A 27,413-nucleotide genomic window follows, 5' to 3' on the forward strand; every position below is an offset into this window, starting at 1 on the left:
GGTTACACACACACACAATATGAAAAAATACCTGGAACTTGTTCCTGTAAGTCTTCCATCCTTCAGTCAGCTCTGTCTAACTTTGTACAGCTCCATGGTAATTTGTTAACAACTCTGAGTACAACTGTTCCAGACAACCAGTCACACGCTAATTGCACTTTGTGCAATGCATTTTGGATATAGCCTCTACTTCTCCCATTTATTAACCGTCAGCTTTCATTGAACTCTCTGGAGTGAAAATATGTTCTTCGCTGACAAAAAGGTAATTTGAGTAGCTCCTGTGTGAATAAATATAGTTATGGGTTTAGCTGCATTATTTGAGGAAATAGGAGTTACCTTTCATTTTGGCAAAAAAATATCCCTCAACTACCTCATATACCTCTCCTGCACTCATGGCACAATTTAGCTTCAGACTCCTCATTGTAATTAAAAGCTAGAATTTGATTTTTGGTATTTTACCAGCAAGTTCCTTGTCTGGATTTATTTTTATAAACCCAATTAATCCAATGGGCTTCCTTCACAACTTCGAGCAACTGAACAAAGTTGTCCCATTTCATTACAACTGGAATACACAGTCTTCAATTTTCACCCTCAGAATATTCCTTTTTGGTTTGAGGAAGGTATCTTGGAGTATTCCCAGTTGTCCATCCTTTATCCTTATCCTTCTTTTCACTCTCCCATCCTCTATCCTCCTCAGATTTATGGGCTTGAATGAAAAAAGATTTGGTTCTATGGATCTGTTCACAATCATTAGACATTGCTGCTGCCTGTTTAACAATTGCAATAGTTTGATCTTCAATATAAGTTCTTGCAACAAAAGATAATGAGTTTTCAAATCTTCACAAAGAATAATTTATCTGTGAGCTTTATACATGGTACTTACTCCCAATGTCTGTATCCACCTGTCAAAATGACTTCCCTTTATCTTTTAAAATTCATTGTAGATTTGCTCAAGTTGCATCTTCAATTTTTGAAACTTTTATCTGAATGCTTGAGTACTAATGCATATGCATAATCATAATAGCCCAAAATGCAATGCTATAATGCATCGAAACTTCCTCCGAGAGAAATGCATAAATTTTATGTTCCTACCTGTCAGCTTATTCCGCATGGACAATGTCCAGTTTTCCTTCAGATATTCCATTTGTTTTGTTATTTTCTCAAAAGGGAATAAGAAAGCGTCCATATCTGTTTTCTCATTTTGGTCAGGCCAGTATACATTTTAAAATTTCCCCATTAGACTTTAGATTATGACTAAGACTTTCCTCATTAGAGTCTTCTTTAGCAGACACAGTCCTTTTTAAATCATATCATGTTCAGCCAATATGTTTTATCTCTTCTTTCATTTCTTTCTCCTTTTCTTTCTCTAGTTCAAGCCTTTTACATTCACTTTCATTTGCATTTACTTTACTCTGAAATGCATTTTTTGTTTGTACCCTCCTCTCTCTCTGAAGTTCAAGTTATTTCACTTTCTAACACCTGCATTATAAATTCCTTCTCTATCTCAACCTCCTTCAATTCTTCAAGTTCAAGGTGACAAACAATAATTGAATTCTTGCTCACTCAAGTGACTCACTGTTTGATGCACATAGTCCACCTTGCATTTCCACCAGCCCTAGACACTTTGTCAATATTTCAAATACCTCTTTCTTCTTGGCTTTGAGAGGCAACTTTCCACCTATAATTCATTGGCAATTTGATCAATTTGGCTTCAGTTAATTCTAATAAATCCATAGGGGATACCGTGCCCAACTATAGAATGGTTTTAGCAGCTTCCATTGCCATGTTATTCTAGAATGAGAAACCTCATACCTGTCCTTTTGTTCCTTACCAAATATCCGTACTCCACATCCAATCTGGAAATGTGCTCCTTCAAAAATCTTGGACCTTGAGCCCCAAAGTTTTGTTACAACCTACATAGGAGTTGTGCACCAATAATCAAACTACACTGTTCCACAAACTATCAAAAAATGTGCACTTGCCCAATTAAACCACCAAGATGACCAATTTGCCTCACTGACTAATATTTTGGATGATTGCAATTCACACCAGGATTTATAATCAATGGAAAATACAATTTCTTGTAATCACATGTAACTTTGATGACAGAAAAATGAAATGGTTACCAATCTACTACAATGCAACTTAAACTGTACAACTTTAAAAACTCCAAATGCAGTCAGTTCTGCTATAATGTGATAGTTCTGTTCTCATGCAATCCCGTGTTATCATAAAATTGCGTAGCAGCACCATTTAAACTAATAGGGCCAGAATTGCATTATAACCAAGACACACTTTAAAACTTTGCACTTTAGAAAAAGTGACCCCATTTCATCAATTGTGTTATAGTAAATTAGTGTTAATGAAACATGGGTTATAGCAGAACAACCTGCACATAGAGACACATTCATGATTAAGACAGAAAAAAGACCAACAGTTCAACTCAAATATTATGAATGGAAAAATATAAACAACATGATCAAAAGTCCAGTCCACAAGTATGAGTCAGATTGTCTCTCACAGTTCATTTTGATGTTAGAAATGATAATATGCTGTTGTCTATAAAGTGATGGTTATTTTTCATTTTGACAGTTGATACTGGTGGACCTAGGTCTTTCTGTGTATCAGAATTCACTCTTTTAACTCTCTCTGCCTTTCCACTCACACCAAGGAAAGAAAGAGTATTTTTTTCTCTGTTTATCAGGTATGAAGGTCTTTGGCAGCTCTGCACTTACAGATCTATAATAAACTGCTGCTCGGCCAATCCAAAGCTGTCCCTTAATTCAAAAACTCCTGTCTCAATGTACCTACTGCACTGTTTTGAGAACAGAAATTGCAATGCACAGCCAAAAACACACACCACTGGATTTTGGAAGTTGTGACACTCTCCTGGTATTTCAGCTATTGCAGTGTCTTTCATTGTTTGATTTCCATACCCATTTACATTCCAAAACAGAAATATATGTGCTCTTTACACCACCTGAGCACTACCATCTAAGCAGGACAGATCTAACCCAGCTAAGTACTGCCTTTAAGTCCACCCTCAGTCATCAGCAAAATTATGCAAGAAGTTGTTGACTGTGCTACTAACTGGCACTTGCCTTGGATAACGTGCTCCCTGATACTCAGTTTGGTTTCCTTCAGAACCACTTGGCTTCTGAATTGATTGCAGACTTGGTATGAGCATGAACTAGATAGCAATGAGGTAGAAGACATTAAAGCTGTATTCAACTTGCAATGTATCAAAGAGCCCAAGGGAAGCGGAATCAGTGGGCTAATTCCCAACTGGTTGGAGTCAACCTAGCATGAAGGAAGATGAGTGGGATTGTTGGACTTAGTCCTTGGCAAGTGTCACTTGGTAGCACTGTCAACAACTTCTTGCCTAACTTTGCTAATGACTGAGAGTAGACTAAGAGGGCTGGGTTCAATTTGTCCTGCTTAGGTAGCAGGTGGTGTAAAGTCTGCATATTTTGAAATAGTTGGAGTTTAATCATCTCAGCTGCAAAGCATCAATGCCAGAGGACCTTATCCTCAACTGCCACATCATTGACCTTTATCCATCATAAAGGTCAGAAGTCACCATATTCACTGATGAGTTTTCAATGTTCAGTACTATTTTCAACTCCTCAGATACTGAAGAAATCTGTGTCCAAATGCAACAGGATCTGGATGGTATCCAACCCTAATCTGATAAGTGGAAGGTATATCTGTGCTACACAAATGCAGGGTAATGAATACCATCAACAAGAGAAAACTTAACCATCAATTCTTAATGTTCAATGGCATTCCTTTATTGACCACTGCCAAACCCCTCCCTACCCCACACCCACTCACCACCTGCCCCATTACCATTGACCTGAAACTCAACTGAACCTGTCCTATTCTTAGTGTGGCTTCAAGGGGAGGTCAGAAGATAGAAATTCTTAACAAGGACATACAAACAAGAAACAACAATAGGCCATTTAGTCCCTCGAGCCTGCTCTGCCATCCATTAATGACATGGCTGATCTGAAATCTGAGAAAAAAATGTTTTTTCATCTCTTACCTCTGACCCTTCTAAACTCCAGAGGATTCAGACTTGACTGTCTAGTTTTTCCTAATGGACAACCTGTTCATACCAGGTTTTAGTCTAGTAAATCTTCTCTGAACTTTTTCCACTGTGTTAACATCCTTCCATAAGTATAGTAGCCAGTACTGCATACTGTACACCAGACGCAATCTCACCAATGGCCTGTTAGAACAGAAGCACACCTCCCCACTTTTGTACCAGTTCCTCTTACAGTCGAACAGAAAATTCTGTTGGTTTTTCTGACTCATTGCTGTACAAATGTACTAACCGGTGACCCGCGTATTAGGAAACCCAGGTCTCACTGCATCTCAGAGCTCTGCAACCTCTCACCACTTTGACAATATACTTCATTTTATTCTTTCTGCTAATATGGACAATTTCCCAATTTCCCACTTTGTACTACATTTGTCAGAATTTTGTCCACTCACTTATCCTATATATATATCCCTTCATGGGCTCCTTATGTCTTTTCACAACCCACTTTCCTGTCTACCTTAGTGTCATAAGTAAAGTTCAGCTGTCATACCTTAGATTCTACCATCCAAATCAATTACAGGTACATGATTGTGAAGAGTTGAGGCCCCAGCGCCAACCCCAATGGCACACTTCTCATGATACCCTGCTAGCCTGAATTGAATCATTTACTCCTACTCTCTGGTTAGCCAACCTTCAATTCATGTCAATATGTTACCCTCTACACCATGAGTTTTTACTTTCAGCAATAACCTTTGATGTTGCACCTTATCAAATGCCTTCTGGAAATCTAAATACAATACATCAGCTGGTTCCCCTTTATCTACAGCACAACTTATTTTCTTCAACTGTATACAGTTCTGGTCACCCAGCTATAAGAAGGATAACATTACATTGGAAAGGATGCAGAAAACAATTTACAGAGATGTTACCAGGACTGGAGGGTTTGAGTATAAGGAGAGGCTGGATAGGTTGGGACTTTTCTCCCTAGAGCATAGGAGGTTGAGGGTGACCTTCTAGAGGTTTATACAATCATAAGGGGCATAGATAAGGTGTATAGCAAACCTCATTCTCCCAAGACTATGGGAATTCAAAACTAGAGGGTTTAGTTTTTAGGTGAAAGGAGAATGATTTGAAAAGAATTTAAAGAGCAACCTTTTTTTCCACTATGAGTGGTTTGTATGCGGAATGAACTGTCAAAGAAAGTAATAAATGCAGGTATGGTTACAACAGCTAAAAAAAAAATTTGGGCAGGTATTTGAATAGGAAAAGTTTAGATGGGTGTGGGCCAACCATATGCAAATGGGACTAACAATTTGTGAAACCTGGTTGGCATGGATAAGTTGGACTGAGGGTTTGTTTCAGTGCTATATGATGTTATGACTCTATAAATTAATTCAAGATGGATTCTCCTTGACAAAATCAGGTTGGCTCTGCCTGATTTCCTTGAATTGATCCAGGTGCTCTGCTATAACATATTTAATAAAACCATCTAAAATTTTCCCTACGGCAAATGTTAAACGCAATGGCCTGTAGTTTCCTGCTATTGTCTCTCTGTCATTTAGAATAAAGGAGTTATACTCCAGTCTAGAGGAAACTTCCCTACATCTAATGGGTTTTGGAAAATTAAAAGACACGTCAACTATTTCTGACTCCTCCTTTTATCTGTACAGCCTAGGCTCTTAACTAACTTCTTTCCTCTCCAATACCAGTCCACCATCAACAAGACATAAGTCAGGAGTGTAATGGAACTCTCTCCCTAATGGGCACAACACTCAAGAAGTTTGACACCAGCCAGAAAAAAGAAGCCCACTTCATTCACATTTATCTAGCACTTTTACTCTCTTCACCACCAAAGCACCTTATCAGGAATGCATACCATCTAACGATGCATTGTAGGTTCCTTCAAAAGCACGTTCTAAACCTGTGAGCTGTCCCACCTAGAAGGATAAGTGTAGCAAATGCATGAAATAAATACACCATCTCCATGTTGCCTCCAACTTATACACCACACTGAATCGGAATTATATCATCAGTCCTACTCTGTGGTTGGGTCAGAATCCTGAAGCTCCCTTCCTCACTGGAGGGTGTCCTGACACTCCAAGGACTGCAGCAGTTCAAGAAGACAGCTCACCACTGCCTTATCCCAGGGAAATAGGGAATGAACAAAAAATGTTGGCGTAGCCAGTAATGGCATCTTCCCTAAAGCCATTTTTAAAAATCCATTCTCCACCACACCATTCTTGTCAACTGCAGAATCTTCCCCCTTGGACGGTGAAATCGTTTAGAGGTGAAGACTGAAATAAAATCAAAGTATTGCAGATGCTGGAGATCTGAAATGAAAACAGAAAACGTTGGAGTAACCCTGGCAGCACCTGTGGAGGGAAAAACAGGGTTAACGCTGGAGTGCAATATGAACATGAACTGAGTTCTCAAGGAGAGTCATAAGGGGCTAGAAAAGTTACGTATGTTTCTCTGTCCACCGATGCTCCCATAGTTGAAGACAAGCCATCCCCTCAGCATTGGGCCAGTCTAAGTAACCGTGAGAGTTATTGTACAAAGGAAACAGTATATCACGTTAAAATAAATGTGAAGAAACAGCAGGGACCCCTTGGCTTCGTTAGAAAAGATGATTCTGTACAGCGATGAAGGCAATTAAGGATAGCTGGCGGATCTAGCAAGAAACCAGGAAATGACCACCGGAGGGCTTTACACCTCAGCGGGTTTTAACGCACTAATTGTACAGTTTCAAGTCATGTACCCTTTACAAAGGGCAAAGAAAAAAGAAATCCATTTACAAAATAAACAGGAAACTTTCCAAACTTGTCCAGTGCAGAAGAGAGTTAAAACGAAAATCATACATTTTCCATCCCACTGATTTCTGTTGGCGATATTTCTGCAAAGGGGAAATTTCCTCCACCATCTCTGTGCTTCAGCATTTAGTGTAGAATGTGTTCCCGGTGTACTAAAGCCAGCAAAAACCGCTTGTTCTGTTTTTATTTGAAGAAAATCTGGAATAATGTCTCAGTTTATTTCCTTAAATATTTTGATATTGGTGACACGCCTAATTTTAAATATGTAAGATTAAATGTATTGCATTTGCTATTTGTTAATTAATTCGGATTCAAAAGACACACGAAAAAAGTCTAAAATATGGCAAAATGCCTTTTCTTAGGATTAGTTTTGTGGTACAAAAATGCTAACTTTAAAATACACATTTTTCAAGAATGGTCCCAGACACATTAACGATAGACGTCGAGTGTTAAACAATCAAATCATAGATAGGGTAAACAAAAATATGCACAATTTTATAACAATTTAATCGCCTATCAAAGATATCATATTAGTGAGCTTAATAGCATTGACTGGATGTTATGAAATCATTTTGTGTCATAAATCAAAACAGAATGCAGCCAGGCTCGAGCTAAAAGATTACAACTTCTAACTTGCAAATTCTAACCATATGAAGACAAAATGTAGTAAATAACCCTCATAGAAGTCATATTATCCAGTATAAATCAAGATCTACTTCGGTTGAACTTTTAATTACAATTCTATCCCTTCTCCACTTAAATGCTTTGCGGAATCACTTTTTTTCTCCGAGTGCTAAGATAAATCTGAGTCAGTTTTTTTGGAGACAATGTCGAAATATTGAGCAAAAATTGCGAATATGTAAGAATTGAAATGCAATTCTGGGCAGAAGGGTCGGTATTCACTTTTAACCAAGCATTTTAGTTCGAAGAGACTTAAAATATCAATGTCTGTATTTTCTGAATGGACTATGGGAATATATCAACACGCCTGATAATGAAAGGATCGAAATCTGTACATGTCGCTGATAAAATATTACTAGTGAAAATGTGACTAGTTTAACTTGTGACGCACTTTCATAGTGTGCCTTCCAGCCTGTTCCTCTTCAAAGATTAATCTATCAAATAGTCTGAGGAGGGAAAACATTTGAATATTACTTATCCCACAACCACCTACATTCGTGCACTTCCTCTGTCACCCAAAGAATTTAAATCTAGTCCTTAGATTTGCAACGCAAAAAATGGTTTTCCTTTCTCTGACGGAATTTATTGTCTTTCAAATCCGTGTCCTTGTTTCCTCGTTTGTCTCTTTCGGCAGGCAATTGCTGAATTGTGGCATTTTTTTCCCCTTAAAACGCACCTTATTTCTATTTACCTCCCTCTCCCCCACCGCCCCCTTCCCTCCTCATTTTATTGTACCCGACCCCCGGCCGCTTTACGCCTGCTCTTTTCTCTGTCCCTCTCACCATTGTTTGCACAGATGTTTTTTTTTTAATTATTTAACAATGTGGACCTGCAACAGACCTAGCCATCACAATAAATTTGAAATTATTTGTATTAATTACCTTATTCCCTGCTTGAGTTTACGTTCAATCTTTAAAATTAGGATTGTCAATCTATAAAGTTGGGTATAAATGTACAGCACACGAGTATGTTTCCTTTGATACCCGTCATATTTGAGTCGTCAAACGGTATTTCCAGCAAGCTTCAAATACGGTTCACACGAATTGGAACCCGACAACTAAATATAATCAATATAGAAATGAAACTATTTTTCCTTTAACGAGATGACATTCCCAGTAAAGGAGCATCGAGAGCCCATACCTGTATCCCTCGCCTAACAAAGGTGATCTTGTTAGTGCATCTCAGTGTAGCTGAGGGATTCAATGATAAACGCGAGTTAGGTAGATTTATTCCCCAAAATATATTTATAGAGTGTTGCTCCAGCTATTTTAGTTTGAAGAATAGGGCCGGGAAACATCTGTTGTAATTTGTAACCTTCCAGCATGTTACTATACTTCCAAACTGCAATACCTTTATTTTTCCCCTCTCGATTAGTACTTAGTTCGAGACAATAATATTTAAGTAAGCCACTGCAGCTGCAGTGAAATGCTACCGGTGTTGTGTGGTATGATTTTCACATTAATAAATATAACTGTTAGCAATTTCGCATTTTTTACTTCAGTGCAACGCTACAAAAATCACATCTAACCATCCTAAAATATAATGACTGACGAGTGGGGCGGCATTGTATTTTGTTTACTAGCTCTTTTATTGAACCACTTTGGTTTAATAGATGGCACTGTGTTTTGTAAAACGAAAAGTTCTTTAAAAATAAAGCTGGATTTTCTTTACAATGTTCCTTTCTTTCCTACTGCACTCCTTCTACATTCTTTCCTTGTAGCCATGCTGTTTCTCATTTGAGATGGCTAATTACAAAGGCAGTTTTACCAAGCTGCCAGAATAATATGTAACCACAGTAGACTAGGTACCTGATCTGGCATCTGGCCCAGGAGGAGAGGCAAATGCAACCAGCCAGCCTATCTCATCGCCTTCCAACGCACCAAACCAAGGGAAAAGAAAGTTTGGAAGGGGTAACTACCATGTTTTAGACCCTACAAATAAGGAATGCAATCGCTTGTGAACCTTGTTCTCTTTGCATCTGATAAGAAATGCAAACTTCATGCAAACCAAAAACAAATGATCAAAGTTTCTAAACACTTTTCATGAGACATATACACTGACTATATGCTATATAGTCCATAGTTACATGCAATTACTATGGAACAGACAGTTACTATGGAGCATAGTTACTATGGGACATGCAATTTTTATGGACATGAGATGCGGTTAATACAGTGAATACTTGTTAGAAATGTAAGTAGGGAATAAATTTGAGAGAAGTTCCGAAGAGGAGTCATATTGTTCAATGTTTAATATTGTTCTCTCCCCATAGATAATGCCGAACCCACTGAATTTCTCGAGCACTTCCGTTTAGATTTGTTTATTGGATATTTTGAGCAGTGTGATTTTATTTCACGGGGTTAAGAGAATATTTCAGGTCGCTGACAGAAATTCAACTCGCGCTGTTGTTTTTTTATCTCCCGAAATACGATTCAATGATTCCACTTAATCACCGTTAGCTTATTAAACAACTTGACCGCTTGTAATTGTGGGTCCTAATTGTGTGGAAGGTAAAAGAGACTGCAATTAGAATTTAGTTCCCGGAGAACCAGGGGGCCATTTTCGGCCATTTATTATAATGATTTTGATGTTGTTAGGGACTTTACGGCCATTTAATCTTCATGATGGCACACCTGTTCGCCTGAATTAAATCAAGACATTGTGATATTTTTAACGAAGAAAACAAATTATTAGAACAACAAATGACTAATTTTCCTCATTAAATCAAAGAACAAGAGCTATGTGCAGCTGAGAGTGTAAATAGTTTTAAACTGTGAAAATTGAGTCTGGACCCATGTATAAGTCTGCAAAATGCGTGTACATTTTTATATATCTTTTTAAGTGTGTGCATGTTTGTTGAGTATGTCTATGCATTTATGAGGCAATTGCAACTAAAACTGAGGATGCTGAAGGTCCTGAATCAAAACCAGAAATTGCTGGATAAACTCAGCGGGTCCGGCAGCATCTGAGGAGAGAAAGTCGAGTTAAAATTTTGAGTCCAGTGTTGTTCTCAAGAAGGGTCATGGGACACGAAACATTAGCTCCACAATGTTATCGGACTTGCTGAGTTGTTTCAGCAATTTCTATTGTTGTTAATGATCCTAAATGTTGCGTATTTCAATCTTTCAGTGTGCACATGTGTAAATGGAAGTAACTATTCATGTGGGGAAGTTTGTATTCCGCCCGTGCTAGCCTGTGCGAGCGTGTGATGATTAGATTAGATTACCTACAGGGTAGAAACAGATCCTTCGGCCCAAAACGTCCACACCGAAGAGTAACCCACCCAGACCCATTTCCCTCTGACTAATGCACCTAACATTATGGGCAATTTAGATTAGATTAGATTACTTACAGTGTGGAAACAGGCCCTTCGGCCCAACAAGTCCACACCGCCCCGCCGAAGCGCAACCCACCCATACCCCTACATCTACCCCTTACCTAACACTATGGGCAATTTAGTATGGCCAATTCACCTGACCTGCACATCTTTGGAGTGTGGGAGGAAACCGAAGCACCCGGAGGAAACCCACGCAGACACGGGGAGAATGTGCAAACTCCACACAGAGAGGCGGGAATTGAACCCGGGTCTCTGGCGCTGTGAGGCAGCAGTGCTAACCAGTGTGCCACCGTAGTCTGGCCAATTCACCTGACCTGCACATCTTTGGACTGATTATGTAGGTGGAGAGTGGAAGAGTGGGTGGCGAGATAGCTTCTTAGTTGATCTATTCACGCCCAAAATCCACTACTGTACATACATTCTGAAGAATGGTCCCTGAGCTCAAAACGTTCAAGGTGTTTTCTCCCCGGAGGTGCTGAGCTTCTCCCGAAATTTCTGTTTTTGTCTGTTTTACCATATACATTGTTTATGGAAGAAAAGATTTATGGTGTGATAAAAATAAACTAATTGTCTAAGATCTGTAATTTACCAGATAAACAATGAGGCCTACGAATTCTGCACATTACTTGCCTAGAAGTAAAAACATGAAAGCAATTCGATTATCCCTTGGCCAACCACATTGACACCTAACACTCTGAACTGAAGCTGGTGTTTAGAAGTTTGGAAAGAAAATTAAACATCACTGGCCATCAGAGGGAAGACGAAACGGCATCCACGCGAAGCATGGGGCCGAATGTATCCACTTGAACGCCAGAACCTTCATTCATAATTTTAAAAAGACTTAGGGCATAAGTATTGGCGAGTCGGGTCAACGTCTCCACGCCTTCCCATTTAAACATGGTATTTTGATCCTTTAGCTAATTCTGATAGAATACACGTTTTAAAGCTTTGAAGACCTACATAATGAGGCTCCTAGAATCTGAAATATCAGCATTCACGATGGACTCTAGAGACTGAAATGTACAAGCGAATCCATATACAACACAATTCAGTTCTAGTGCTGGACAACTGCAAACATTCGTGAAATATAATTAGCTCGTTGGGTATGGGCGAGGGAGGTTTACAAATCTGAATAATCATCATAATTGTATTAATAAAATGTGATATCTAGCAACACCTTATCGCATTTATTTGGGTCAGTTTCATAGACTTCTGTCGACTACACTGACACTGACAGATAAATGTTAGTTGAAAGAATTTGTGTTTCTCAAACTCAAGTAGATGAATGGGAGGAGATGGGACAATTTGGGCCAAGTCACAGGAAGAGAGATCCATCCAGATTCTCGGGTATCTCGACCTGAAACGTTAGCTAGCTTTCTTTCCACAGATGCTGCCTCATCCGCAGTAATCTCCAGTCTTCAATCAAGCCAACTTCACCGTTCACCTAAGAAGCGAGAACATATCATGTTTTGGCGCGTCTTGTTTGTCTCATTGTCCCCATTGAAATTGTAGTAAGAGCAATGTTAACGCTCTGAATGTGGGTTGTTTCAGTGTTAATTGGACGGTAAGCAAGAATCCAAAATGCAAAATGTATGGAAATGGTTTCTATTAGTTTAGTGAACCTGAGAGTTCCCGAGTTTAAGGAAGGGAATCGCGGTGAGATAGTGGGGATATATAATAATCCCAGTTGAGGATTCCTCCTTCCTGGGATAATGGGACTAATTCCACGATATTCTACAGCACTCAAAGGGTTAACGCCACCCGTCCAGGCATGAGCAAGCGATTAATCCCCGATTTTTTTTCTCTTGAGGCAAGACGTTTTTAATCAACAACCAGGATATACCTGTCAGTGTAATAGGATTATATTTCTATCAGAAGTCTGGTGTAAATGGGAAGGGACTTGTATCGTTTCATCTAATGTGTCCATAGGTTCCGAAATGCGTTGTCCAAAACATTCACACAGCTTTAGGATGAGTAGCACTGCTTCCCTGTCAACTTCCGCTCGAAATAAGTCGGGCTAAATTCTGCTTCTTAAAAATGAAATAACTCATCCTGCTTAATCGTTTTACCCCCTATGTCGGACGGGTTTAGAGAAACCGCGCCCCTATTTTCTGAACTGATTGTCCTGTACTTAACGCAAACAATGGAAGTGGTTTGTTCAGGTATGTCCCACTAAGTTAGGTACGAGTGCCTCCGGACACTTGTAAAAATGACACCCTTCCCTCCATTAGGAAATGAGCGCCGGCTTCCACACTGAGCCATTCCCTATCGCTTGCTTATTTTTAACCTGAGAATCTGATTCTTGTTTTCGTGGGAAATAGGTGTTTGGTTTATGTCAATGTCTGCAGTTTTCTGGTAGTACACAGAGAAAATCGGACAAAATAACTGAGAAGCTAGTTTCGAATGGGTTTCTGAGTCATTGGGATGTGGGAGATGTCACAGAAGGTACAACCTTTAATCTTTTAAGAATTATTTCAAACCTGCGTTAACTCAGCGCCAAATATTAATGATGGATAACTCATTCAAGAAAGTTTCTACTACTTTATTAAAAATAATTAATATAAAATCCGCAGAGATAAGAAACCGATCCTAAAATTAAATGAGAATCTTTTTTAAAAGTTTGTTAAAGTACTCTTTGTAAAAGTACAACAGAGTCGATGTTTGGGAGCAAGGCAGGTTTCAATCTATAGACAATCATTCTGGTGAAAGGTATGATTCGGAGATGCCGGTGTTGGACTGGGGTGTACAAAGTTATAGGTAAAGGGAGATGGTCACCTACTCAATATGAGCTGAAAATGTGTTGCTGGAAAAGCGCAGCAGGTCAGGCAGCATCCAAGGAACAGGAGAATCAACGTTTCGGGCATGAGCCCTTCTTCAGGAATCAATACCTACTCAGTATGGCCAACATTTTATTTAGCAGTCCTCTTCAATCGCCCGATTTTATTAATACACACCTTCTGCCCACACATTGTACAAATCTGTTGCGCTTCACGTGTGATGCGATTGAAAGCCACTCATTCATCGTTTCACGCAAATAGATTAATAATGACGACCATTTCAACAAGCAACTGGGAGACAACAGTCTGCATACAAATAATCTCGCTTTATAATCAAACTGCTGAACCCACAATCGGGACGAAATGGGATTTGGAGTTGGAGGAGTCCTCAAGTGGCCAGAGACTTTCCTTAAGTGTCCAGGTGGGAAATGGACTTCAATAAGTTATTTTCAACAATACCATCCATTTTATAGACCAGGTTAATGTTTGAGTATGTTACGCGAGTATCTGAATTTAAGAAATGCTACAATTCCATCTGCTGGTTACAACTGAAAGCAGTTAAGACCCCTATTTTGTTTTGAAAATTAACCAGAATCACTTCAAATGCGCCTCGAAAGTCAGAGAGTCCTAGAGATGTCCAGCACAGAAACAGACTCCTCTGTCCAACCCGTCCATGCCGACCAGATATCCCAACCCAAACAGTCCTGCAATCCAACTGCAATTAAACCAGATACGGATTAATTCAGCTCCTATAAAATATAGGGCCAGAATATACTGACAAGGACACCAGTTCCTGACATTGACTTGGGTCCTCTTGGAGGAAAGAGAGAAGAATTATTGCGACAAAACAAACTGATTACAAGATATTCCACCATTACAGATTCCGAATTTCAACAGTTTATGGAGAGTCACCAAGGATGACTGAAATACTATAATGCACATCGTTTCCATTTTGTTAATGCCTAGAACATTTCATAGGATCGTATGTGGAGTAAGTCTGGAAACTTGATTTAAAAAAACGATTTGGTGAAACGTTACTGGGGGGGGGGGGGGGGGGGAAATAACTATTTATTTGGTCCTTGCAACCTCTTGATTTATGAACGCCACTATAACATATCCTGAACAAAGTAACATCCTCCAGCTGAAGTAGACGCCACTTTGCATTTCAATTTTGGAGTAAATAGCTTGACTGCTTTCTGACCACCACCCCCCACCCCACCACCCCCCTCCCAAAAGCAGCGTGGTGGTTTTAAATAACACATTTCCTGACCATGGGCATATTAGAGCAAATTAAATATTTGTCATGCCGTTTACCGTGGAAAGAACGAACACAAATATGACCCAGCTCTCTGTGTCCCTGTGCTAAGGGCTTTATTCACTCCAATATTATTCTTTCATAAAAGATTTATGCAGCCCTTCCCAGCTATTCTCTAACCCTCGTGCCCGAGGTAACAATATTTTAAAGGGGTAAAAAGAGTTTTTTTTTTAAAAAAAGATCACATGACTTTCTCATCTAGCCTCCCTTGAAAGATTAAGACTGTGATACGTGTCCCTACGGGTCGTTTGATTGATTACATCATCCTAAGGTCACTTCTACTTCTGGTAATTTTCTTCTTGCCCCCGGGCTCTGCATTCGCGCATTTTTATTGCACGCTTTGGAGACGTGCAGCTCCGTTGTTTTAGTCGTCTGGATTAATGACTTGAGTGCAATGAAGTGAAACAGGGATTGCAATGGTGAGCTGCCTATGCAGCCAATACACGGGTCTTAAAGTGGCAACAGTCGCCTGCTTTCTCCGTCTCTGGATCGGCAGTATTAGTAACGGTTTAAAGCTCGCGTTTAATACAGGTGCCAAACTCTCCTGACACACACACACCTTTACGGTTCATTGTCTTTTATGCACATTGAAATATTAACGTAATTTCAAATGGCCGAAATGTTTCCTTCAAATGCAACCAGAAAAAAAATGTAATAATCGAAGCTGCAAAATTAACATATATTCTTACGTGGCAAAGTGCAACCCAATAGTAATGTATTATATTAATTTAGTCAAATAATTATATAACATATGACTTATATTTGTTTCGATATTTGTAGTCTATAATAAGGTTGAGGAAATGCAATGTTCGAGAAATGGAAGAAATAGAAGATATGCAGTCTTTAAGTACATTTTATCACCAAGGGCTGCTGTGTTTTTGAGAAATAAAAAAGGACTCTTTATAAGGTTTCAAATGTAAACACGCTTATACTGTCACCTTTGAAACGATCACTTAAGGATTGAAGTCCAAATCAATTATCGTTTCCTACACACACACACTTACGCATATACCCACAGACAGACACACATATACAGTATAAGCATATACCACTGCCCCCCCCCCCACCCCGCGCGCACACACACACAATTACATATAGAAGAATCAATCAGCATTGTAACCGTTACGCCTTAGTCACAATCCCCACGCAAAAACAGAAATAGCACAGAAACCCTAAAGGAGATGCAGCCTGGTTAATGTGAGCTGCTGGGAAACACCTACAAAAAGGGGACTCTCAGATTTCGCCAAGTTCAGGATTTGATGCTTTTTCAACAGAGGCCGGTACCACGTATGATTAAAACAAAAATCATGTTTCTAAAGTGCTCCCTTTATAGATGTATTTCCAAGTCTTAAAAAGTCACTGGAGACAGATCCTCGCAATTTTGTTTTTATAAAAACGTTGCCCAAAAAAACCAGTTGTTTAAAATACATTTTTTTTCACCTCATTTGAAGACAAATATTAATAGGGAGTGGGTTAGGGAAGGTAACACCACTGGGTCGTGCTTGGCTCAATTTCCCAGATAGTTAATCTAACCGCAAGGAAAACCGAGACAAGCGGGGGAAATGCGTGTGCATTTAACAACTTCGGGGAAACAGCACAAACTTCACGATAAAACATTCTAGAATCGTTTAAATCTAACTGTTTACATCCCGAAATATTTCAATTCCACGCGAGGAAACGTGCTTGTGTTAAAACCAAAGTTCAGGGACAGCTTTTGGAAGGAAACGGCAGCGGTCTGAGAACGGTTGTCACTTTCAACAATTCCGAAATCGTCCCAGCATCTCTCGCTCGAACACATTTGAGCGAAAACTTACAATCCACCGGAGGGAATGGACAATTTGTAAACACTGTCAAAGACACCGAAGAATTCATCTCGCTACAACACCGAGTAGTGTCGCTCCGTCCTTTAGCTCTAGCCCTGTTCATGCCCCTTTCTCTCTGTTAATCCAGAGATCATTTTATTTTTATGTGCATCTTGGTACGTGTGTGTTTCCCCTTGCCTTTCTCCCTATTTGTTTATGTTCCCCCCCCCCCACCAACCCCCCACCTTTTTATCTTCCAGCTCTGAAATGTATGTGTTTCCGGAAACACTCGAGAATCAGTTAAATACTGGACAGGCACAAAGTCCTGGTGTAAATAAAAGTCTGGTGTGGTCCAACCTTAGGTGGCGTGGACCGCGGTGATTAGGTTGGTAAACTCAAATAACTGCTGAGGCACATTTCATTGAGATGCCTGAGGCTTTTTTTATATCAAAGGCGGCGCCAAAGCACACGACACTCCACTCCCTAGTCTAGAGTCAGGCGCTATCCACTGGATTGTGTACCAGGAAGGGAAGGGGTGCCTGCTCTTACGTGCTCGAACACTTCAACACAGTCAGTTTTGGTTACTGGTGTGAACTCCAGTAGGCGAGGGCGCTTTAGGACTGAACAAGTTTGCAGCGCTTTGAGAGGGAGAGCGATGCAAAGTGAAAGAACACTGGAAGGGGATACTGTTGAGACTTCAGAAATAAGAGCTGGCCGCAATCCATCCCTGTGTTGAAATGTGATTACCACATATCCCCAACCCCATATTGGATGTTGTGGCGTGAGGTAATTCTACTACCGCCTTGTCCCTCCCTTCTATTCTCCAGCCCTAAAACCCTCCGAAATGCCTGCGATCTTTTTCATTCCGAGCTCGAGATTAAAGTGTTCCAGCGTCAGCAGCCCCGCTTTCAGCTGACAGCCTCTTCGGGCTCTGGGATGCCCCCTCACCAGGTTGGTCTCCGCGTGTAGGAGGCTCCTGAAAACTCACCTCTTTCATCAAAGCTGCCCTAAAACCTCATGTTGCTCAGTGCCAAATTTTCTTTCAACACTCCTATGAAGCGTCTTAGAGCATTTCACTGTGTTCAGGCGCTCTCTAATATTTCAGAATGCATTTTGTTGTATATGCGGAGCTTTGGTCACTTGCTGTAGACTTTATATAGTCAAAATAAAACAAGCCAGATCGTTCTGTTCCACATCAACTTTTAAACAGTCATTGTGTATTAGAGACAATTGTCCTGCCTCATAACATATAATGTGCATATTATTTGCAAAGTTGTCTTGTTATTCCAGAAAGCCATCTATTAGTTAAAGGCTCAATTGTTTTAGGAATAACTGTCCGTTTCAACTGTGGATGGATCGTGTTAATGGGACTCCAGTTTATCTCGATGGTCTTTGTAATAATGTATCACCGGATTTGAATTTGAAACAAAATATGAACATTTTTAGGAGTGAATTTTATCATCAGTGACACCTTCACTGCTCAGTAGACAGCTGTAATCTCCAATGCATGCCGGTGAGAAAAGGAAAACGGAATAAAGTTTAAAATAGGTCAAGAAGAATTTGCTTACGTTGTTGGCCTATCTTCTTTCGAAAGTACTTTGTTAACTACAATGAATCTTTGGTACCTTACTCAGAATTTATTCAATGTCTTTCCAAGAGCAAACAACCCAAGTCCGGTGCAAATAAAACTGACAAATTGAGTCATAATTTCGTAAAGACCAGAGTTGCTGCATTTCAAAGTGGATCTACGTAATTCCAATGAACTAGCAACACTGGAGCAACGTTGCATTCTGCCTTCCCTTATTTTAAGCGTGCAAGATAATTTTTCAAGTACTTTTCATAAATGTAACGAGATATGGTCCATTGTAACCAATGGGATTTGAAATCCTGATCATGCTAACCTATTTGCTGCTGAGTTTTATAATGACTGACATTCTAAGGAAATGCAAAGCAAAGATTAATCTGAAAGTAATCAAATCAATAGCAAACTAACCTGAATATCAAGTACGTTTGTTCAAAATTACAGCATTCAAAACCCCACCAGTAATGGGGAGATAGATTTGGGGGCTTTGAGAGTCACCAGTTCAAGAGTGTGACAGTTTGTATTGATTTTTTGCTCCGCCCTTCCAAAATACTCTATCTTCTATGCTGTAATTATTTGTTTTGCAAAGCCTATAACGGGGTGTAGGTGAAACGGAACCAGGTGAACTTACTGTAAATAGTTGAGTATTTCTTGCAGCCCTGGTGCCTGCCATCCGGTCTCACCCATTAAGCGATACCCAGTCATCACATTCCCTTCAAATAAAAAGTTTGCCCCGTTGAAATACAGATCTGAATATGTCGAATAACTCTTGTGTTTTCTCATGCCCCCTTTGCCATTTTGTTCCGGCTTATGGCTTGGATGGGGCTGTTATCTATGTGCTTGACCCCCTGGAGTTTTGCAGGCTGAGTCCAACCAGTCCCGCTCTCTCTAGCCCCCAGCTGTATATCCTGATTGGGATTAGCGGTCAGACTTCTCATTTACCACAACCACAAAGGTCCTGAACCCAATTAATGGCTAATAATTACACTCTAAACTCCTCCACAATCCCTCCCTGCGTCATTAGTTGGAGCTCCGGATATGAGCGTGATCCACTATGATCCAGCTCTTAACTGGCTTGGTCCGTCTCCCTTCCTCATTATGCGAATTGGGAGGGAGTGATGATGGGGGCACGTTAGTCTAAGTGAGCTTTTATAGCAGTGAGTTGTTTGCAAATAGCAGTAAGGTAACCAGTTGGGCAGAATTTCTATTACAAGGTCCGTGAATAGTTGCCAATTGAGTTCTAAAGTAACCTGAAATTTCTTTTCTTCCATATATGAAATACACGTTTTGTATAAAATGATTTAGTGGCTCAATTATGCAGAGCAAAAATACAGACTGGTAATATGCTCAAATATACAACATAAATAGTTACATGTAGAAAACATGAATTAACTGAAAATATGCGTTTAGAATCTGAAAGACACAGGGATCCAACAGAATATTTAAGGTATAAAGACTTACATATGGCTATTAAATATTGGATGTGGCGTACATTTTTGGAAAACAAATATCGATTTGACAGCTACCAGTTAATGAGCAAACGTGCATAGCCTGCTAATTCGATGAGATTAGTTTTTGCCTACAGTGTTAGTTGTAGTTTACCTGTAACGTTCTGCATTCTTGGAGAAACCAGTGACGCTCAAGTTCGTCCTGAACAGGTTCGGTAAACTTCAGGAGTGGTCAAGGTTACTAAGGATATGGAAAAAAAGATAAAGGCAGTTGAGAACGACTTTTAATTGAATTCACAAAACGTGCCATTATTGCTCTGAACTCGTTTCAGATGTGCTATTAGAGTTACACTCAGCACCCACCTAAATTCAAATATTATTTTAAAAAACGATCATCTGGAATCTTGGTCTATTGATTAGCAATCATTGTATTGGTGGCCATTTGTTTCGTTTTTATTGATTAATCCAATTTTAGCCAGTGATCTTTCATCAACTGATTATCCTAAAAGCAATTACCATTGAGAAACTATGCATCAAACGATAGTCTTGCCATTAGTTTTTCATTCATAATATCTACTCACTGGTCACCCCACAATCAATCATCATCCAAATATTTTCATCAACTGACCATGTAATAATTATTGGTCATTCACAAACCCTGCCTCCACTGACCACCTCACCATTAATGACTATACAGAAATTATGTTTCTACTAACTGCACCACCAATGGCTATTCCAGAACCTTGTTTTGACTGACCATGCCATCTGAAATAGACACCTAGAAATCCTGTGTTATCATCCCATTCCACCATGAATGGGTATCCAGAAACCTTGATTTGTCTGACCATACCACCATCAATAGGGATCCAGAAAATATGCCTTAACTGACCATTTCACTATTGATAGCCACCCAAGCTGACCATTCCACCTGTCATGATCATAGACAAATTGGTCATTATATCTCTGCTGACCACTTACAAAGACTGCATGCTCTCTCTGTTCCATTAGTGAACACAGCGATATTCCAACTATACTGATCTTCATTAATTTATGTCAGGACTAACACACTATGTTCATTATAAAAATTGCAGTAATTTCTTGAAAACTATAGCTATAAGATGACTGAGGCCCAGGATGAAATCTGGTTCTAAATCTATCACATTTTACTTCATAACTACTTAGAAGAAGTGATCATTTTTCATACAAAGTGGCAAGAAATGTATATTTAAGAAACTAAAATAGAACATAAAGTACAAGGGAGTAAATTATAACAAAAATTGTAAGCTTTCTGAAACACCAACATCTAGTTACCGATGAATAGGGCATAAATTTTAACTTGTCAATGAAAATAATTTGTTGATTTCACATTTTGTAGTTTACACAAGTCCAAAATGCCTCAATCAAAAATAATTTATTTCAACATCACTCCCTCCCCCATCCCCCCCAATATTGGCAACTACTTTTCAACCAATATTGTGTTGTGATACTCATGTTTGATTATATCACCACAGCTTGACAATATAGGGGTAACACAAGTGAGGCCAACACAATTGAAAGAAGAAGCTGTATCAGATTTCAAACAAAACAGGGATTATTTCGCTTTGGGTAGAATTGGTTCCAGCCCAAGTCTATCACTTTACCTTGGTTCCTCTCTCTGCATTGCAAATGGGAGCGTTGAAAAGTGGCATTGGTAGCTTAAGTTGAGTGGGCAAAATGGTGGCAGCTGGAGTTCAATGTAGAAAAGTGAATGGAGTCTTTTGCTAAATTTGAACTGCATGGTAACAGAGAAATATAAGTATAGAAATGGATTTCTAAAAGCTATTTAAAGGGCTATCAAAATTTTAATCTCTGTATAAAAAGGACTGGAATATAAAGATAAAAGTTATGCTGGTGTTGCATAAAGCTCTGTTTAGAATCCATTTGAAATATTGAATTTACTTCTGGCACTGCACTTCAGGAAGAAAAATATATCCTTAGTGATAGGTTCACCAGAATTACATTGGAGCTAAAATTATATATTTTGAGAACAGATCACAGAGGCTAGGCTTGTATTCCTGAAACAGAGAAGATTAAGGGATGATCTAAATGATATATTTCATGTAAGTAAAGGATTTGATAGGTTTTCTCCACTCAATCTATTTCCTCCCTTACAGGAATCCAAAATGTGAGTTTCATAACCTGGAAAAAGTTGGGCCTTTTAGGGGTGATGTTAGGAATAAAAACATTTTTGCACAAAATAAGTATGGATTTTTTTTCCCCTGCAGGAAACCTTGCAGCAAGTCCATTGGAAATTTCAAACTGTGATTGCTGGGCATGTTTTAGATAAGACAATAAGGAACTCATGGGGAAGTGGAGCTGGTGTACAGGGTTGAATGACCAAGCAATGGCCGAAGGGTTCACTTCCATTCCAATGTTTCTTTTTTGTTCCTATGTGTACTGTATCCCTTTGATTTGGGCAATATTTTTAATGAATCAATAGATAGATAACGAATGTAATTAAAATTCGACAAGGGGGATTAAAAAGAACACACGGATATGGGAGTGGAAGGGAAACAAAGGACTATATGGTTTTCCTGGAATTGGGATCAGAGAGAGGGATGATGGGGGCACACTCGCTAACTAATACAGGCAACTAGTTTTCATTGCATGGTCAGGCTCCCATTTGATATCTGCTTTAATCCTCAGATGTAGAGAACATCACATTGGAGAAACTGTTCCAGGATAACCACACATTCCCTGGGGTATTGGGATAGGGAGAGAACAGACTTAGTGGTGGAAACATGGAGACAGATATGGATGAGTGAAACGAGATTTCACAGAGCTTCAGGCTGGTGACAGATTGTTTGTAATTCCAGCCAATTGAATTTAAAATCATTTTTCAATCTGAGGTCGTTCTGGTCTCAGGTTGTGATCTCTTGTCTACAGCAGGTTAGATTATTTCCTAAGGATGTTCTTCATTTGTGTCTCTTGAATGCATTTGTTATACCTTATCTCCAAGAAATGGTTTTGGCAAATGTCTTTGCGGAAAGTTTACTTTTGCAAATAATTTGAATTTTAAATGAGGCAGTAAAACAAAACAAAGTAATTAATATAATGGAAATACTGATGTGGGAAATCGGTGATCAGGCAATTTCCGGCGGACTCTGAGGTCAAGCCTTTCGGCTCATCCTCTAGCCCTAACATACACGCGGCAAATTCTACACCTAAACCGAGTTTTACTATTTTAAGTAGATACATCATTATTTTGAGACGCCTTTCATTCTGAAAACGTGGCTGTTCAAATGGAGCAGAAAACTATCCCCCCAAGACCTTCATCAGCCACTGTTTAACGCGATTTAATTACCACTTGACACAATTAGGGACTGTATAAGTGGAACTTATAAATGTCAGACACGGTTTTCTAATTAATAACCCTAACCCGATTAGTATCTGTAATCTTAACCCTTATTACCAAACCACAATCTCAACCCGACAGTGGTCCCTTATACCCTTTTTTTTATGCTGACCTATGAAGTTTGCTTTGTAATTAAGGGGATCTATGAATTGAATTGGAAGTGCAGTTATTGCTCAGCTTCTATTCTGACCATTCAGTTGCAATAGAGAAGAATTGATTCTCAATTTGATTTCCATTGTGTATGTGGATAAAACGAGATGTCAGGATCAATGTTGGCTATACACCTGTATAGGCCTTTCTTCTTTCTAAAAGAAACCTTATTTTCTCTATCTTATGTAGCACGTATCTACTAAGTGTGTATTTGTAAATGCATTCATACACGGATGATAATATTACTTAAATATTACCAGACCCCTTTGTAAGTAGCGTGTCCTATTACTTCCTCAAGTTTGTCCACAATTAAAGACAAGAGGGTTGAAACAGATTCTCAGGTTATTCTATATAAGGGGCGAGCGACACAGTCAGATTGCTGCGACAGGTGAGGAGGTCATGCACTCTATACATAGATATTGTTTCCACAGAGAGTGCTTGGTTTCAAACTGAACAGGTCCATCCTTAGGAAGATTTTGTAATATCTATCCTTACTAGCTAATTGAACTCACTTGTCCACATTAAGGGTTAATCCATTAATTGAGAACTCAAACGAAGGGACATTTGATCGGTATATCATTAAATTCTACAGACCTGTGTACGCCGTAACTGTTAATGCTGCCGAACAAAATATTGTCTCTGACTTAAATTAAGGTAGAATGGTCACGAGTCATTGCACAATTGTAATTTGAGTTGTAAACAAAATGAAAATACCTTTGCGAATGTTAGTGAAATCAAAATTACACTGTCACACGTATGACTATAGAGATGCTTATAATCATGATTTAGAGTACTCACAAAGAGCTCCATGTAATACAACAGAAATAACGTGCGGGTTATACAGAGATATTTAAACAAGTGCTTTCTCAAACACATTTTTGATCTGATTCTATCTAACTTTCATCACTATTTTAATCGTATTAATTAAACAATCCATGGCTCCCTGTTCATTCCTGAACTTTATATATAGAAAAGCATTGTTACAGTAAATACACCCATCAGTTTTCTATTGCATTTTTACTGAACGAATTGGCGTTTTCCAAGAGCTGCCCCTCGTGATATTCCGGGTAATTGAAACTGAAATTTATCATACACAAAAGAAAGTTGGGTTAATGCGAGTTACCTTTCTTGGGTTCTAACAATGAATTGATTTGTGTCTCTCTTCATTCAAACGTGTTGCAGTGTAAAAACTAATTCGATTACATGTTCGAGCCCAGAACATAGAGGCCTCTTTCTTCCCAGCGCGGCACGGACTGCTGGAGAGCAAGTTTGGTGAGATTTGCAACATGCCTCCAATTGCAAATCGAAATCCCTCGTTGAAGTGCGCTAAGTTTAACTATTATAGCTTGCCCTAGGAAATTCTGAATAATATTCAGAGAAACTCATTGTTAATGCGTCAGGGAGAGGGAACATACTTTCTACATTAACCACCAAGCTTCTGAAAATGGGAGTCTTCCCGTCAAAATTAACCCTTCCCTCGGAAGTATTTTCCCCGCACTTATTCCATCTGTCGTGATGTATTTCATGGGATTAATTTTAGCAACAGAGTCGTGCGCTGACGCTTCATTAGTTTTTCAGGGGTATCCAGTACCCTACACAGGTTGTAACACAATTCTACGTTAGAATACTAACATTTAATTCTGAATTGCAGTTTCGAATTCATTTCATTCAATTGGAGTGAATTATCCAATTGTACAGTTCACTTGAAAATGCCTCCTTCGCTATAAATATGGTTCGTCTTTTCTCCTTCTTCCTGAAAAGAAATCTTAATTCCCCTTCCTAGATGCCAGTAAAACTTTAGCCAAACCTTTACTCAAACCCTGTCCATGGTGAAAAGGTCTTTATTTCCTTCAAAATTTCTCATTGTGAAACATTTCCAATTTTACAAAGCAAAACATTATATAGTAACAACGGGTCTCACCTAAAGAAGCATGGCGCAGCTAATACAGAATATGAAATATCTGAAGGGCAGCTTTGAGAACTTCATCCTCCAACCAACAACTGAGCAATGTAACTACAGCCCACCTTGGGTATACATGTCATGCTTTGCGATTTAAATTTACAACCGCTTCCAAGCTTATGCCACAAGACGCTGTTACAACAGATGCAAACACAATCTAGCGATTCTCGGACACTGAATTTAAAATGGACTGTTACAATTTCTCGTCCGATGAAACGCGTGTCAGAGAGTGAAGAGGTGAACACTGATAATGCAGCAATCGCCCTAGAGACCTTTCGCCGGTTGAACAGCCGAGCCGCAATGGGTCTCTCCCCTGAAGTTCAAAGATATTTAGTCTGGTAGTGGGATAGAAACATGACATTAATATGACTACCCCCACCCTCCCCCAAACAATAGCCCGAGCATGTTCCTAATAAAGTAGAGAATACAGAATTATTAATATGGATTTTGTCAGTTTGCTATTTTTTAAAATCCAAATCACTCTGGGTTTGCACACTATATCAATTAAACCAACAGGACTACACTGAAATAATTCACATTGTGTCGCGATTTCAAGTTCATCTGTTTCACTGTTGGTTAGCAATGGATTTTTAAAAAATAAGAATCGCCTCCTTTAACCTGCAGTACGATTTTCAAAACATATGTCGATCAGTCTCTTAAAATATGCCCTAGTTAAATAAATTATAAACACTGCACGCAAGAGACGGGTGGGAATATGAAGCACTTACTGCGTTCAGATTCAGGTTCTTTCTCTCACTCTTCCTGTCCCCTCTCCGTCTCTCTCTCTCTCTCTCTCTCACACACACACACACACACACACGCAAACACATTCAGAGGATCCATTCATTTTGAGGGAAGAACTTGAAGAGAAACGGCCTGAGAAGACAATGTAATTTAGCCGATTTTTCTCTTCTACTGGAACCATGTAAATGAGATGAAATTAGTTTTGTCCTGGGTTTACGGCCGGGGGAGAAGGTGCTGAGGTTGCAGTTTAGAAACAGAGAAAAAAAAGTCTCTGTTTAAATGCCCGGTGCTCCGCGCCAATTAGCCCTGGTAAATCCTAAACCCACGTTTATTCTTCCATCACACTAACACGGGGAGTTAAATCACTGCTTTTACACAGAACTATTCAATCAGCTAAAGTTATCGATAGCTTTAATTAATATTGTCATAACTGATGGGGGTTATTAGGAAGCATTGTTGAGTTAAGAGAGCATGCCACTCTGTTCCCCTGTTACTGTCAGTTGTGTTAAAACTGTAAATCGGTGAAGTCAATTAACATGCTTTTTTGTTAAAGTGAACGACCTGTGCACAGAATTAAAATTACCCAATTTGATCATTTTGTTCAGTACGTTTCTCCGGCAGATCTCTGCGAATGAGTTTTAATGCTTTAAAAGAAAGTAAAAGGTAGTATGATTTCTTTTAGGTAAACTGTCTTCAACAGCGCGGACACTTGGTGAGGTTTTAGAGGAGGGGAGCCGTGCAGTGAGCGAGGAATAATGTGAGAAATGGCGTTAGGGACGCAGAGATAATTGGTCTGATGGAGTTGAGGACAGATCGCGGCCAAATGATGAATATATTCAAACTTTTCCCTGCGTGATGGTGTCAGATTGAAGGCTCTGTGCGCATGTGCGAAGGTGTCCAAACTGACAATGCCAGGGAGATAGCGTGTGCGATTCTCTGAAATCACGACCAACGCCGACAGACAACATGAGATCCAAGGCGAGGGCGAGAAAACTGGCCAAAAGTAGGTCCCTATTTTCTTCTCCTATCTCTCCGCACCTTTTTTTTTGTACAAAAAAAGATCCTCTGTATAGGTTTGCAAAAAAGCCCCTCCATAAAAGCCAATAACTCCAAACGATCCGCTATATACCCATAGTCTTTGTGGAGAGCGGTCAGGGATGTATATTCTCCTCCAGACGATGTGTCGATGCAGTGGGGGACGATTTGAATGATGTACTTCATGGGGCTCGCGAAAAGGCTGGAGCGCACTAACTTAAAGAGTTGAACGCTCTGACCACAAGAGCGGCGCGGAGTTCTCTCTCTCTCTCTCTCTTTTTCTCTCTCCCCCTTTGCAGAAGTTTTTTTCCATACCTTGTTTATTTCTCTCAT

At 39.4% G+C, this 27,413-nt stretch overlaps 1 protein-coding gene and 1 long non-coding RNA gene across 17 annotated transcripts in view; one reads left to right on the forward strand and one right to left on the reverse strand.

Annotated features, from left to right (window-relative positions):
• The window catches only part of LOC140486973 (uncharacterized), a 43,241-nt gene extending 15,918 nt beyond the window's left edge, over nucleotides 1-27,323 (reverse strand). Inside the window, exons 1-3 of one of the 5 annotated variants that reach the window (XR_011962687.1) lie at nucleotides 25,263-25,361; nucleotides 19,952-20,038; nucleotides 18,981-19,062 (exon numbers count right to left, since the gene is read on the reverse strand). This is a non-coding gene — a long non-coding RNA (uncharacterized lncRNA). Of the gene's footprint in view, nucleotides 1-18,980; nucleotides 19,063-19,951; nucleotides 20,039-24,464; nucleotides 24,703-25,262; nucleotides 25,362-26,029; nucleotides 26,143-27,174 lie in introns of those variants that run through there. The other 4 variants (XR_011962686.1, XR_011962689.1, XR_011962685.1 and 1 more) reach the window with 4 other exon arrangements.
• prdm16 (PR domain containing 16) overlaps nucleotides 26,086-27,413 on the forward strand; it is a 704,876-nt gene continuing 703,548 nt past the window's right edge. For all 12 annotated transcript variants that reach the window (XM_072586244.1, XM_072586259.1, XM_072586245.1 and 9 more), the window contains exons 1-2: nucleotides 26,086-26,190; nucleotides 26,728-27,048. In XM_072586244.1, coding sequence (XP_072442345.1) covers nucleotides 27,012-27,048 — 37 coding nt within the window. In that variant the 5' untranslated portion in view covers nucleotides 26,086-26,190; nucleotides 26,728-27,011. The remainder of the gene's footprint in view (nucleotides 26,191-26,727; nucleotides 27,049-27,413) is intronic.

The sequence above is a fragment of the Chiloscyllium punctatum genome, chromosome 16 (genome assembly GCF_047496795.1).
Source record: "Chiloscyllium punctatum isolate Juve2018m chromosome 16, sChiPun1.3, whole genome shotgun sequence".
Taxonomy (NCBI): Eukaryota; Metazoa; Chordata; class Chondrichthyes; order Orectolobiformes; family Hemiscylliidae; genus Chiloscyllium; species Chiloscyllium punctatum.